This window comes from Fukomys damarensis, unplaced genomic scaffold (assembly GCF_012274545.1).
Source record: "Fukomys damarensis isolate Sample0158 unplaced genomic scaffold, DMR_v1.0_HiC HiC_scaffold_10, whole genome shotgun sequence".
Taxonomy (NCBI): Eukaryota; Metazoa; Chordata; class Mammalia; order Rodentia; family Bathyergidae; genus Fukomys; species Fukomys damarensis.
In genome coordinates this window covers 1,719,568-1,735,408 of record NW_022900922.1, presented here as the reverse complement: position 1 = coordinate 1,735,408, position 15,841 = coordinate 1,719,568, and the positions used below count along the sequence as shown (strand labels likewise).

The following is a 15,841-nucleotide window of genomic DNA, read 5'->3' as shown; positions in this document are numbered from 1 at the left end:
TGTCCATCTGTCTGTCTGGCTGTCTGTCTGTCTGTCCGTCCCTTGATCCCTCTCCCTAGCCATCTGCACAGTCACCATTTCAGCCCCGCACAGATCCATCCATTCACACCAACCCACCTCTCCATCCACGTAGCTGTTTTCATCCATCTAATCACTTATCCATCTGGTCACCTGTCCATCTGAATATCTAAATCCACGCTTGTCCTTATATAATCCATTTTGACCGGAAATAGCACAGGAGATCATCATGACTCCGTGCCTCCACCTTAATCCAAAGCACCATCCGTTGTAGATAGCTCCAGATGTATCGTCAAGCAATGTTGCCCAGATTTAATTGAAGAAAACAGTGCATTGTGCTTTTTGTCACACCTGACTAGTCAAAAAGCTCAGTATTTACAAAATAACCATTCCTGAATGTTTACTGTGTGCCAGCTGATTTTACATCTGCTCTGCTGTTTGTTTTGATTTCAAAAAAGTGCTCTGTGTTTGGTGTGAATTTCATTTGACAGCAGATAAAAATGAGATTGGGTTAAGCTACTCATTCAAGCTTCCCTAGATGGTTCAGATCCCCAGGTCTTGTGTCCTTTGTGCCCCATTTACCCTGCAGATCCGTACTGGTCTTACAGACCTTTTGAAGGGAACCCTCAAAGCAAAGCTGTTGGATTTGCACGGAATTAAAGATGCTAAACCAAGAAAGAAATACTCCTTTCTATCAGAAATTGTTGATCTTCATTCTGGTCAGTTTTGTAGGTATATTTGGAGGGAATACTTAGTGCCTTGCTTTTTATTAAAAGCAAGGAGATTTCCCTCCTATGTTAGTTGCCAGTGTATCTTGAGTATGCGAAGGTGAGAGGTTATATATACCTTTTATGTCACTCAAGAGCGTTAATTGAAAAGAGCTTCCTAGTTATGTATCATGTGTGTTTGTATCTGTGTTAAATCTGACAGGTACATAGACACATAACCTGGTATTACATATTGCTGTTGCCAACACTTTGAGAGGCAGCCAGGAAATTCTTTTATACCCTGAACGGTTTTGGATAGCGATAAACAAAAGGCTCTGGCATATTGTGAGAAAAGATCTGGGCTTGGGTTTGCTTTGGGATTCACAACCTGGCAGGAAAAATTTACTTTGCAGGGAAAGGTGGGTGTATAAATCTCAGCTTAGTGTCTAATTGCTTTGTAACTTGTAGGAGAGACATACACTTGCCTGTGGACAAATTCATAGCAAAACAAATCATTTCATGTAGCTTCTTACGTCTTCTGTCATTTTCTTTTCCTGTGAAATGCTGGATCTCAGACGGAAAAGTGTAGAAGCTGTAGAAACTTAGGGAATATTTGCTACTGAGCTCTCTCCCTCGAGATAATTTCATGTTTTCTTAGCGTAGAAATAAATAGTGCTTGTCTTAGAGTTTTTTGGACACAAGTTGTTCATTTTACTAAAGAGTTTGTGTAGCTTCTTAATGAATTTGGAAGAGGCATTTATTATCAAAAGCTCACTTCTCCAGTATTTATGTTGTCAGCAAGAAAGGTTATGTTTGGGAAGAATAAAATAGGCGGTAAAAAAGATACTCAAAATGTGACTTTTATTTCCTTAAATGCAGTAGTTACAAGACGAAAACAGGATTCTCTTGCCTCAGTCAGTGAAGCAGCACCCCTGGGAAGAAAGACAATTACTGCCTAGGTTTTTACACATGGGAACGGAACCTGATACTTTGGATTTGTGTAAATTAATTTCAGATCCCAGTGTGACTTGAACAACTTACGTCGTAGCACCATTTCCTTCACTGAAATATAGGCTGCAATAAAATTTTAGACTTGCACAGATTATTCGAGGTTGGTTTTCTTAGCCCCAAACACTATTTAATGGATGAAAACTGTGAGCGTGAACTGATAGCCCCCACCACTGCCTCCGTCCGCACGCTGCGCTCACAGCGGATGCCGTGGGCCTTCTCGGAGAAGGCTGTGCCAGCCGACCCCTCCCAGCTCTCTCTTCATTCTTTTCCCCACTGACGCTCTCCTGCTGTTAAAAATAGTCCTCACTCTTCTTTTGGTTTTCCTTTTTCTCTTTACCTTTTAAAGGGCACGGTATTTCTCAACTGTCCAGTACCCACAGGGGAAAGTAGCCGGGAGGTGATTCTTCCAAAACTCTAGGAGAAGAAGGTGCTGGATGTGTTGCCGTTCACGGCCGAGACTACATAGTTATCGAGCCCTTCAGCGTCTGGCCCACGTCAGGGGCACAGCGCCCTGATGGCTGAGAAGGGAAAGAGTGGGAGAAGCCACTGAACTCTGGAAAACAGGGGTAATTCCTCATTTGCTGGGCTCTGTGGCGCATCAAGTAATTGGCAGTTTCTAGAGATTCAGACTTGGTCAGTGTTGTGCTCAAGCCTTGGTTTTTTAAGGAGTGTTAGTGGCACGTTGAAGTCAGGGGTCATTTAAGAGCCCTTCTTTTCTACTTTATAGAAGTTCAGAAAGCAAGGTGGACTTTTATGTGTCCTTAGAGCATCTAAAGAAATGAAAAATTTTGAGGGCCCCCTCCCCATTTCTAGCATGTTTCATAATTGTTTTCCTTCAAAATCCTTCTCTCAGTCATTTTATATATATGTATATTTTTTAAGTTTTAAATAGTTTGCAGAGTCAGGAAGTTTATGAATCTAACTTAAATTCTTTCTGCCTAAATTGTTTCTCTGGTGCGTTTAGTATCTGTCATCTTGGGCCACCGTGATAAAACAGCTGGGGCTGGGAGGCTTCAGCAACACTTTGATTTTCTCAAGAGTTCTAGAGGGCAGAGCACTGAGGTCAGGGTGCGGTTTGGGTCCAGGGAGGCCTGTGTCCCTGGCTTGGACACAGTCGCCTCTGGCTGAGTCTTCACACAGCGGGCGGGGGGCGTGCTCTGTCATCCCTTCTCATTGGCACACCGGTCTCACCCTGAGGACTCTTGCCACATAACCTCCAGACCCCGGTCACCCTTCAGAGCGCTTCCACTAACCATGCCACACTGGGGAGGAGGGCTCCTGCCTGCGGGTTGGGGTGGGGCTCAGGCATTCAGTGTAGAATACTTTGCTAGGATTAGTATCCTGACCATACAGTGGTCTCTCTTCACTGAGAAGGCCTACTGGAGAAGGAGAAAGCAGAAGTGTGGTGGGAGTTTGGCACACAAAAGAAGGGAGCACTCCTTAAGGCTTTGGTTTATCTGTAGCCATCTATTTATTTATGGTTATGTTGCACATCCCAGTCTTCTGCAACACTTATTACAGAACAACTTGCCAGATCCTTGCATGAAGGGAGATGGCCTCATTTTCTTGGAGGTTTCTAGTTACAGGTGAATGAGGACACATGTTAATTGCTCGTGAGTTCCTCACAAACAGAGATTGGCATGATGTATGCTATTAAATCACCTGCTACACAGTCTATGTATAGAACATGTTTTATCTCCTTTTAATGGAACCATTTATTGTCCATAAACTCACTGGCAGAACCAGAGTAGCTGTGTCTCCCGAAGAGCGCACCACAGGGGACATTGTTCTCTGCTTCTTATTTCTCCGGGGTGTTTAGCCTCTGCAGGTGGCTGACCGGACTGATAGATCTGCAGCGGAGCTTCACCTCTTCAAGAAAGAAGGACGTCTTGCCATGGGGTTAGATTTCACTACAGGGTTTCATAGCTTCAGAAAAAAAGGCAAAGAATCTTAAGCTTTTAGGACAGAGGCAGAAGTCACCTAGAACCCAAGGTGTGCATTCCTTTGTCTCTGCCATGGAGGGAGAGAGGCGGCTCTGGGTGGATACAGGAGCCAGCTTGGTGGACGTGACTTGGAGCCAGTTCTCCAGTTGCCCGTGTGTGTGAGACCGGGATCAGGAGGCTCTGCAGCCTGGAGGGTTTGCACCCTCCACAGAGTCCTGCTGGTTTGGGTCTAGCCCACCCACACTGGGTTTCCATCCCTTTGACCTGGAGTAGTTTTATGAGCACCCTTTCACCCTCCTCCCTGTCTCGGACTCCCCTCCCCTTACTCAGACATCGCAGTCAAGGGGGAGACGGGTCAGGGTTATGGAGCGAGCGCAGAGGTACGACCCCCCGGGTCTGAGCTTTTCCTTTCCCTTGCCCTTTGTGTCTTCAGATTCATTCTTTGCCCTTGGCTTTGGAGATCCGCGTCATTTCTCCTGAGTTGGTCCTTTCCCGGCCACTGCCGCGTCAAGCTTCTCACCTGCCTGCTCTCCACTGGCTGGGACGGTGATTTGCTTGCGTTTCTTGAGGAGGACTCGTGTCTTGGGCACTGTTCCCCCAGCATCTCTCTTTGAACCACTGTCTTGGTGAATACTGGGCCTCTCTGAATGCTGCCCCTCCCCCAAGGCTTTTCTGTGGTGCCTTGGACGGAACCAAGCTCAGTTTCGAGGTATCTTTCCCATCCTCGTGGAGCAGCTTTTAGGGCTCCACGAACTGGCCCTCTTGCCTAGCGGGCGGGACCTTGTGACAAGCAGTACCGCCCCCACTATGCCTCTTCTCATCTGTAGTGGAGCCACTCCTTCGTTTACTGAAGTCCTACTGTGTCCCCAAATTTGATAGATACTTCTAAGAAAAACTACATCTTTTTTTTGTACTGACATAGAATACAAAATTGAAAAAAAAATAAAAGACTACTTTAAACGCTGGAAAGGGTTACAGACCATATGTGCCACCAGAGGATATTTTTGTCAGAAGCCACTCTTTGTATCTTTGTGTCATGAACAGTGAGTGCAGGCGATATATCGATAACTTGGCTTGTTCCGGAGGCGTTTTGCACCCACCTTAATTATGTCCTGAAATGACTAAATCAGCTGCTAAACCAGAGGGGCTTAAAGCCCACAGGGAGTTCAGAAGCTATGAGAATCCAAATATATGACTTTGTGCTAAAAAAAGCAGACACGCAAGAAATTAAAAATATAGCCCAAAGGTTTACTGTTGCCTTTTAACTGTGCTTAAATTCATATTCATATCCTTGCTGTCTGTTGGAGTAGCCTGGCTTGATAGAGTGAAGGTATAAACATATCTACTTTCAGTGAGTGCTTCTGCAAATACTATTTCGATAAGGTCTTAAATCTATTGAGATCAGGCCATAAAATTCCTCTACACTCTCAGCAATAGGTAAAAACAGTGCTCAACATTTTTGCCCTTTTTAATTTTGCATTCAGACTGTGTAACCACTGTGCATAAATCTCCCTCCCACCTCTCCCACAACTGCCCAGGGAAAAATACGGGCAACATGTGATGTGTTAGCAACATTTCAAGTGTAAATATGAAACTTGTTTGGTACATTTTAATCTATCCTTTAATAATCTCGTGAGTTATATGGACTACTTTTAGTGTGTGAGAGCTTAGAGATTTGGTGAAAAATATGCAGTAATAACTGTAAATGCCAGACAAGAGTCGTTTGTGGTTTAGAAGCTTAACAAGTAATAAGTGCTTCATCAGTGCTTAGTACGTCTTGGGTAATGTGTTGAATTTGGGGCTGTAGATGACTGAAGGGTCTGCTGATGTGATTAATACCATTAAATCACTTACAGAGTGTTCACAAAATGCATACAGATGTTCCCCGAGGAAGAGCTGTATTAAGTTTATTCTTCATTTCTGATAGCAGGATCCCACATTGCTATTTAATTTCAGAAACTCCCTTTAGCAGGTGGCCATTATGGCAGGTAGAGTCTGAAATCTGATGACTCCTAAGAATGCTGGTGTGTCACAGAAGTAAAGGGAGGTAAAATTCAAGAAACCAGCAGAAACCGCAGCCCTTAAACTCTTCTGTGGTTTGCTGTTGATACAGAGATCTATCCTTTGAAGATGACCTCTGAGTGGAAATTTGCTCTGGAAAAATCCCTTATTGCTGCCGCAGAGTCTCCTCTTCCAATGGAAGTGTTTAAGGTAAGTTTTTGCTTCTTAGCCCTTTGGCTACCCTTTTCAAGCGTAAATAGTTGAAAAAGTATTCCCTGTCAAATCTTTTCTCACTATTAGTAAAAGCTATCTTCTGGGCCAGTTTCCCATTTCAAATATTGAAATTTATGTCCCTTCCACTTTGCTGTTTTTTTTTTTTTTAAACAATCATCTTTATAAAGATCTGTATTATAAGAGGCCAATTGAAACTTTTTCAGGTCGTTGTTCTTTTCTATAATATAAATCGCCTCTTCATCCCCTCCTCTCCTGCCAAAAAGCAAAAGAATGCACGGCCTGTCTGATATTACTGTTTGTTTGATAGGAATGATTGTGAATGTCGGTTCTCCCGATGGGTTAGTCTTCTTGATGTCTCATGAAACTTGTCCTGCGTCTGCTACTTACTGTACCTTCTGCTGGGTGCGCCTGCAGTCTGGAAGCACTCGGAAATATATATCTCAGCTGAAACGGATCTCCAAGTTCTTAACACTTTTGAAACTGTGCTTGGGACTTAGCGTTTTCCATCCTCTTCAGGGATGGCTAGGAGCGAATGTTGTATTCTGTAGTGGATACAAGGAAAATGTCACAGGTCTGACTGCTCCCATACAGACCCCTGCATTTCTTTTATGAGCCTCCTGTTCACCCTCATGTTCAGACACAGCCAGTCTTGGAGCCTTTTGAGGATTCTGCAGTATTAATTGGGTTGGCTCTCAGCTTTTCTGCTGAAGGCTTCTATTTGGCTTTGCTGAATATGTTAAATTAGTTACTTCTTGATCATCAGCTATTTTAACTTCCATACCTTTGTTGCTGCTGAGTGGACTTGGATCTTTTTTTTTTAATAGTTTCTTTAATGTTGTTTTTAGTTACAGTTTTTAGGAGGAAATAAAATTGATGTAGGTTTTAGTCTGTTGCCTTAAGCTGGTGCTGCTATTTTAAAAATTCTTTTTGGCCCCTTGGGTCAGATAAAGCTTCTGTGTCCTCTGTGCCTCCCCGAGCCTGGTGTGATTTCACAGCACTCCTCCTAGCAGTCAGGCCGGGTCTCTGGGCAGGACACCAGCTTGGCTTTACACTTGGCTCTCTTAGTGTTTTCAAACACCTCTTATACCCAATTTGTTCTTTTTGCTACATTCCTACTCATCCTCCAGTCCCAGGGGAATCCTCCTCTGGACCCCTAGGCTGTCCCAGCCCAAATGAGTCTGTCTTCCATTAGGAGTCCGTGCGGCGTCCTGTTCTGCCACAATTCCATCCTCAGTGTCAGTCTGCGCATAGTACCCATCTCTCCTTGCCAATTTCGAGCTCTAATAAGGCAAGGGCCATATCTGTTTGTCCATGTAGGTCCTTGCCTGTGGTAGTATTTGAAAAATTCCTGTCAAATCAGTGAACAAATTCTTGCCATATGTATTTAATTCATTGAATATAAAAATTGTGAGTTTATAGAGTTATAGATCAGTTGGACATGCAGACTTGTTTAGAACAGTGACTACTAAGACTTAACAGGCATAAACATTAGTGATCTTTGATATAGTTTAATTAGAAATTAACTAATTCATTGAACACTTATTGAGCAACCAGTCTTTGGCAAGAGCTGTATGTGCTGCTACCTGACTTAAAGGTATAATAGTTTGCTTACCTTTTCCAAAATATCATTACCTTCTTCCCTCACCTTCGTGTCTTCCTATGTGAGTTGAGACTATTGTTTTGATAGATTTCCTGAAAATTACCATCTTTGTCAATATTTTTGGTTCACAAGTATGGCTTTAAGAGTAAATACTAAATATTATTTTTGGTGCTCGAAGAAGGATGGCCATTTGGGGTAAACAGTTCAGAAAAATAAAAGTTGATTGCTTGGAATATTATGTGTTCTTAAAAATTCATGTGTTCCTTTTTTAAATGTCTTTTATTTCAATTTGAGAAAAGAGAAACAGGCAGTTTCCTAGCCATATTACATAGGATCAATATTTGTATGATTAATTTAGAGGTCAGGAGAATAATGACTTGATTGCTTTGCTAAGGTTGTTGTAATAAATTTACATCGATTGAGTTACCTATAAAAATAGAAGTTTATTCTCCCACATTTCTGGAGGCTACAGTTTGAATTCATACTGTAACACAACCAGATTCCTCTCCCTGACAGCTCTGAGGAAAAAAATGGCCTCGTGAATCTGTCCTCAACTTTTGGCAGCTGTCTTGGCATTACTCCATTCTCTGCTGTGTCTTTACCTGGCCTGTTCTCTGTGTGTGTGTGTGTGTGTGTGTGTGTGTGTGTGTGTGTGTGTGTGTGTGTGTCTGTGTGTGTGTGTCCGTCCATCCGTCCGTCCAAACGTCCTTCCGCCTACTAGGACACCAGCTGTTGGATTAAGGCCCGTGGTGATCCAGCGTGACCCTATCTGAGCTTGATTCATTTGCAAAGATTCTCTTTCCAGATAAGCCCTCACTGACAGGTTCTAGATGGACATGAACTCATCGGGGACACGATTTAACTCAGAATAACCACATTTACCTATGCCAAATAAGTTGAGAAAGAAAGTACTAGTACTCTCTACTGAGTTCCTCTACTTATAAAGAGCGAATTAAGTTCAGAGAAATTACATGGGATGAGCTTAAAGTGTCTTTGCAATCGCTTCATTTATGAAAAGAAGACAAGGGAAATTTTCTCCCTCAAGTTTTTTGAAGTTTCAGGTAGCAGTATTCCTCCGAAAGGTCTCCCCAAATAGAATCTATGTGTATCTGTTTATATATCTATACATCTCTATCCCCCATTGTCACTGTTGGATTATCTGTGTTTCTCTGTGGGCAGACTTACATCTATTTCTTTCATTACAGTAAAAAGAATATAGGTTGAATTCAGCAGTGAATCATCTGAGATGCATGTTGTTATGGAAAATTGCCATCGTGTTCAGCTGTTATGAGGCGGAAGTCAAAACCAAGGACATTTAATGGCTGGAGACGAGCAGTATTTCCAAGCAGTTCTTTTTATTATTTTTACACTTTAGAGGAAATGGGCATTCGATGGGCGGCATCTCATTATGCTGCAGCCTCTCCCTGTGGGGGATGTGCTCACATGTCTGTGTAGCTGCGACTGTGCCTGGAGTTGGATCAAGTTCGTGTGCATTTTCCCCCTTCCATCCAGAACAGAAACACAAACAGTGTAAAAGCAAGCCAGTTAGTACTGTGTCTCTGATTTTTTTTTTACCTTCCATTTGTGAGACCATTCTATAAAATGGATATCCCATTGTATAGGGAAGGCTAACTTACCTTATTAGGAAAGTGCAAATCACCTCCAAACACACAGTTCCAAAATACACTGTCTATGAAATGAGCAAATAAAAACAGGGAGTTGAAAACAGCCATTTTATTGAAAAGTAAATATTAGTTTTTCCCCCCTAAAAACCAACTTCATTATTTGGAGTCCTAAAAGATGTACTGAAGTGATTATCATACCGGCACTAATTTGCTCTTCAAAAATAATGAGGATGTAAGGGGGCCCCACGGCTCGTCAGCTTGGCCCCTCACTGGGTGCTCAGACCACTCTGCCTGCACCACACAGCTGGGTCACGATTGGTGCTCCAGACTGAGAAATCTGCTCAAATAAACCAGGCAATCCCATTCTCAAATAACCTAGCCTGGGCAACTTTTTGAGACTCTGTCTCAAAATAAAAATCACTGAGGATGTAGCTCAATGTGGAAAGTCCTGAGTTCAATTCCAAACACCATTTAAAAAGAAAGAATTTGCTTAAGAGATCTTAAAATGTGAACAATCTTTTATTTGATGGAGCCACATCTACTTACTTTTCACCCTTTGTAAGCCATCATTTGATTAACTCAGCATTTTCCACTGTCTACTAAAATGAGGTACCTTGTTCAATAGAAGCTTTTGGCTTTTGTCTTTTCTAAAGACCCGCTAGGATGGTTTTCTCTCAGAACTTGTTTCCATCATAAAACAAGACAGGACTGTTAGTATGACAGGGCTACCTCAGCTTTTTGGCCAGCAGCGTCTCTACTGCCTCATTTTCCCAATTCAGTGTTGGCTAAGATGACCACTAAAGAATATTTTGGAACTAAATTTAAAAATCAGGCCAAAGGAGACTAGAAAACAGTCTAGTGTTGATTAATGTAATTCTGTTTCCTTTGTCTGACACTTGTGAGCCTTTAATTGTGACTGCTTTTCACTCTGCTATTCTTCTGACTGAATTTCACTGTGGAGTTTCCTTACATGTATGGAAATGTTTGATCATATCCAAGTCCTGTGCTGCTCTCTGCCATTCTTTTGGGGGGGTACTGGGGATCAAACTCAGGACCTTGTGCATGTGAGGGAGGCGGTGGCCCCAAGAGCTACATCCCCAACCTCCCTGCCAGTCTTACGAATTGTGTGGTCTGTGTACCTCTGTGACTCCAGTTGTTTGCAGACACTAAATTATGAAAGTTGAGAACTCATATGCCCATCAAAAGATTTACAAATCAGAAACCAGCAGTTCCCAATTTCTCACTGAGTGAAAGTATTCTTCTTTTCTTATAGAAAGGGAAATCATAATGCAGGCAACACAAACATTCTCTAGCTATATTCATTTTTCACCACACCTTGTAACGACAAATGTACTTGAAATGCCCGTAATATCCAGGATCCATTTATATCGGTAAGAAAAGGGAAAATGTTAAAAACTTATCGGCTTTCTTTCTTTCTTTCTTTTCTTTCTGTACCGGGGATTGAACTCCGGTCCTTGTGCTTGCGAGGCAGACGCCAGAACCACTGAGCTAAATCCCTGGCCCTTTTATTTTTTTGAAATTCGCAGTACGCTATTTAGAGATTTGCAGTACTGTGAAGGGAATTGCGGATGGACAAGTGGGACGCCAGGCCCCAAACCTCGGCAAACTAGACTGGATCCCTCATCTCTTTTGATCTTTACACTGACACACTGCTGTGAAGTTGTACATTGTTTCTTCATTAAACACACAGAAAGCAGAGACACAGCAGGCTTGTGGAATGTGCTCAAGAGAACACTTGAGTTCCACGTAGAGCTGGCCGGAGTGACTAGTCTCTGCTTTCGAGTCAGTTATTTTCTGTACTGTGTTGCACACACTCTAACCCCTTCTCAAGTGTGTGTGAGAAGTGAGAAGCTGACATACGGCTGAGCAGCGACTCCCTGATCCTTCTGGGCTATTGCCTTGTTTTTGGAGCTCAGGAGTGGTGTGATTTGGATGGAACGTGGGCATGCAGCCCATGAGGCTACGATCCCGTCCTGCTACCTCCCTGGCCCATCTCTAATCAGTTCCTGTGGCTGTAGTGGAGGTCAGAATAAGTGAGGCTCTGGCGTCTTCAGGATTTGCAGTGGATCCGGAATGTGCCCGGTCTAAGGAAAGTTGCTCATCAGTTAACGGTGAAGTTATGACCTCCACGTGACTTCCTCATTGTTCGACCATCAGAGTGTTACTTCCACAGACTCGGGCGGTGTATGTCATTGGCTGTGCCTTCTTCATGGGACCAAGAGGGGCAGTGAACTTGGGAAGTAGGGAGCTGCCCGGGAAACTTGCTGTTAATGAGCCGCAGCTTGAAATGATGATAAAGGTTTAATGTGAGTGAGTGCACAAACCACAGTGGTTCATCGTGAGTAGCAGGTATCACAGAACGCACAGAATTTCTTGTGTCATGACTTTAGAAGACTGACAGTGCAGTACATCTTCTTACCCCAGCGCCACCACACACGCTTGGAATACATCCCACCAGGGCACCCTGATGTCACCTGCAGTAAGGATGTTTCAGCTCCATTACGATCTTACGGACCCCTGTCACACGTGTGTTCCATGATAACGTGGTGCATGCCTGTATTTCGATGAGGTGACCAGGATGTTCATGTCCTTTGACAGCTCAGTTTCTGCCTTGATATAAATAGCCGTTAAATAGATCCCGGGGAGAAGTTAGAAGGTGCCCTCAGAATCTATAAGTGAAGGCCTTGCCCTCCTGGCAGTGTGGTAAAGTCAGTCAAGTCTGGTTTGGTCTCAAGCTCTGCCTCTAATCCTTTCTTCTTCTGAGTCTCCTGTTCCCCATTCATCAATGTTTAATAAACAGGGAAGGGGCAGTTGAGAGAAAGCTAATTCCTGAAAAGTGGGAAGCGGGTCTGGGGATGAGCGAGGTGGGCAGAAAGGAGAAAGGGACGTGGAAACGATTAAGACACTATGCACAGTTCCCCAAGATCAATGTAATGGCTGTGCACTGCAGAAAGAGTACAAATAAAAGTTTGTGCCACGAACCTAAAAAAAAAGAAGTGCTCTATTGTGGCACCGTTGTTTTTTATAGACGAGTAAACAGCGTCATTTTGTGCACATCCCCTTTCTAGGAAATGTTCCCTCTGCTCACTGCACACTCAAGATTCTGCACCCCATCGTGTCTTTGTGTTTTTATTTTCAAGCTTTGAATTATATCTTTTGTTGCGATTGTAGATTTAGCCCAGAGGATGGGATCTCTTTTGCATTTCAGCATCTAAGACCTCAGGTAGAGGCCAGAGAGAGATTGCGGCAGAGAGGGAAGAACTTTTGGTTCTCGTTCCACCTGGCACAGCAGCCAAAGGGATAAGACAGGACATGGGCAGCTCCCTTCCGATGTGTTGTGTGCTTGTGGTTTCTCTGCTACTTGCTTTCTTCCTCTCGTTCAGCAACAGTAACAACAACAACAACAACAACAAAAGTACTTGCCGCTAACTTTGGCTTTCAGGCAGAATTCTTGGAGTCTCTCATAATTTGTTTCAAGTCCCATCATGGGACATTCGTTTCTTTGGTCAGGTTGTTGAATAATAAGTGTTTGTGGGAAACAAGGTTGGTACCTCCTCACATAGTTGTCTGCAGTTGGTTCTTTTAAAGAAAGGATGTTTGGACACCCAGTTCTTTGACGTCAGACTGCTTGCCGCCCCTCCGTGCTGTCCTCACTGTCACCTGCTGTACCCTGGAGAGTTGTCTAGCAGTGCCTTTGTTGGGCTTTTCCTCAAGTCTCACCCTGTCCTGGGGCTGCAATCATTGGTTCTGCGGGACTTAGGTGACCAGACCCACTTCTGCTGCTGGTTCTCAGGTCCACAGACTGGAAGAGCCTTGTTACGCAGAATCTGGGATGAAAAACCACAGACAAGTTCGGCTTATTGTATTTAGTGTCTGTCCTCTACCACTTTCAGGAATGAGAGGTATTTGTGGTCTTTCTTTGCGCATTCTAGGTTCTCAAAGTGAAACTTGTGAATTAAATAGCAAACAAGGTCCAGGAGCGCCTTCTTGTTTTAATGAGTATTGGAGAAAATCTTATAAGGGATGTAATGAAGAAGGCAACTCTGGTCAGACAATAAATGTGACATTAAAAAAACCCTCAATCCAGACACGTACAGTTTTTGCTGTAACAGTTGCTTGATCATAAGGGGTCAAACACGGCTGCCTATAGCCTGTCAGATGGAGACTTGGCTTTAATTCCAAACAGTAGGAATTTAAGAATCCGGTCAACTTCCAGGTGTGTCCTGCAGAAATTGTCACTCCCAGTGGCTTCTGTTCACCATCAATAATCATGGCTCTGACCAGTTTCTGTGGCAGCAGAGAAGGTGAGACAGAATTAGCAGGAACTGAATAGAGCTGTTATGAGGGGGTGGGGCACCCGGGAAGGAAATCTCCTGTTTATCAAACAAGATGCATTTGGAAGTGATTGTTGTGTTACCTTTTCATTTTTAAATATTTAAATTGCAATCCCCTTAAGAGGGATAGTTCAGAGTAGCTTCAAGAGAATTTTATTATGGATTTGAGACACAATAAAATTGTACGCAGAATGTTTTCTCTCCCTCCAAAATGCACACAGAACCTTTTCGGCTTAGCTCAGACTTTTAACGTATTCGTTTCATGAATGGGCAGTGCCGAGTAGAGATGTCTTGAAAGAGACACTGACGAGAAAAGAAGTGTGATCTTCTTTCGGACTGCGTGTCTGCGAGGGTTGACAAGGTACTGGAACACGAGGGCCGTGTGTCACCTTCCTGCACCTCGCGGTGCGTGGCTCCTTTTATTGGATACGAACGAGTAAGAGGTGTGGAAATAACTTGGGGACCCTGGATTTTCTCTCTTCACTCGTTCAGGATTTTTACCCTTTTTTGAGCCTCCTTGTCTTCATGACAAAAGTCAAGCGAAAGATTAAATTTGCCTCTGATTCTCTCTCCAGACCCATTTGTAATAAAGAGAGCCAGAAATAGCGAGCTAGGTAAACTTTTACATGGATATGCATCTGTGTTGAACATTTTTAGAAAAGGAAGGAATATTTCCGTATGGGGGACACGTGACATAAAGACTCGCAATGTGGAATAGGATTTTCTCCTTGGAGTCACTCTCAAGATTTCCTGATCTCAACGGGATCAGTCCCCCACCCTGCATCTTGATACTCCTCAGAGTAGGCGCATACACAAAATACTTGCTCCCACGGAACGTCGGTGGTTTCTGTGCTTGTGATGATTCTGAGACTGCAAGCCTTGTAACGAGGGGACCAAGAGCAAGGCATGGCTGGGGGGTTAAATCCCGCCTTCTTGTGTGACGTTAGCTCCCTTGGGGACATATTTGGAATGTGCTTAACCCTTCCAAACCCAGAGGCACGGGAGGAACATACCAGCGAAGCCCTAGATTTGTCATAGCACGGGGAGGAGTGCTCTTGGCGTCTTGTGGGAAAGGGCCAGAGGTTCAGCTGAACGTCCTACCGTGCACAGGAGAGTTTGCCACGGCAAAATCTAGTCTGTCCTCAAACGTCAGTAGCACTGAATTGAGAAACGCTGGTCTAAGGAAAGAATACTTTGCAGCCCGGAAACAGGTTGGTTGAAGACCAGAGCAACTGTGATTTGGGGGAAGCTCTGGAGACTGGAAGTCTTAGTAGCTCTGCCCCCGTTACATTTAAGCCTCAGCTGAAGGGGCATGACTCGGAATTGTGCCCCTTTGTCCCACCAGCGGGCTGTGAAGATGGGAAGGAAGACCCCCCGTTACTCGTTTGCACCTCACGGCCTAGAGCCTTTCCTGGGGAACCTGAGGAGCCTCCCTAGCTCACTGGAAGCCAGTTAACTCAGCAGGAGAAAGAAAAGGCAGCCTGTTTCCCTACACAACCAAAGTGGGCACTGGAAGTATGGAATAATTTTTTGCTACTTACTAATGGCTTTATAATGCTAAGTATTAATCAGTGAAAGACATTCTTGTTGCCTGTCTTTGTTGTTGTTCTTAAAACAATTTAGTGCTAGTTTGGGGGCTTGCCGGGACATAGGCATGGTGTCGCTGCCTGTTACGAATCGTCTGATTCAGCCTGACGTACAGGTGTGTAATAGTACAACATTGCATTGGTCATTACTGTTTTTTTAGCTCGACAGAAGGCACCATAGGTAGATAAAATTGATGTTTACAGCTATAACTAAAAATGGAAATGCTCATTACTTTACAGCTTACAAATGTATTGCATTTTTGTTGTAAATATTTCACTGGCTAAATTTAAATCTGTGTTGGAATTGAAATGTAATAATAGTATTGATTTTTATTAAATGCAGGGATCCTGGTGTCTGTTTTTTTCTTGAAATTAATATTACAAGAATAATTTTCTAATGAATTTTATGAGCACTAGGTCATTGGTAAAACAAAGAGGAATAATATGATCAGTGGCATAGGATGTGACATGCCGATATGAATAAAAGTATTAAAGCACAGTTCATTATATATCACTCCTTCGTGATACTAATTAAAACCTTCCTAACTTATTCTTAGAAATTATGCAAATTATCACTGTCTAGAAAAGAAGCATATGTAGTGTTTGCATTTCCAGTAGACCAAAAAAACTTGGCATGTTGAAACTGAAAAAAATTAATAGTGTACAGGATTTTTATGTAAACAAAATACACAAAAGCATTTTTGTATTTAAAAGGCTGGGATAGGTGAATTTCATCTTTTTTTTTTTTTTTTTTTTTTTTT

The 15,841-nt window shown here is 43.1% G+C and overlaps 1 protein-coding gene across 9 annotated transcripts in view; it reads left to right on the top strand.

The window, feature by feature from the left end:
- Sfmbt2 (Scm like with four mbt domains 2) overlaps positions 1–15,841 on the top strand; it is a 219,667-nt gene that overhangs the window by 106,651 nt on the left and 97,175 nt on the right. For 8 of the 9 annotated variants that reach the window (XM_010621393.3, XM_019207097.2, XM_010621390.3 and 5 more), the window contains one exon: positions 5,793–5,890. The exons of the other annotated variant lie outside the window; for it this stretch is intronic. In XM_010621393.3, coding sequence (XP_010619695.1) covers positions 5,793–5,890 — 98 coding nt within the window. The remainder of the gene's footprint in view (positions 1–5,792; positions 5,891–15,841) is intronic. 9 annotated transcript variants of the gene reach the window in all.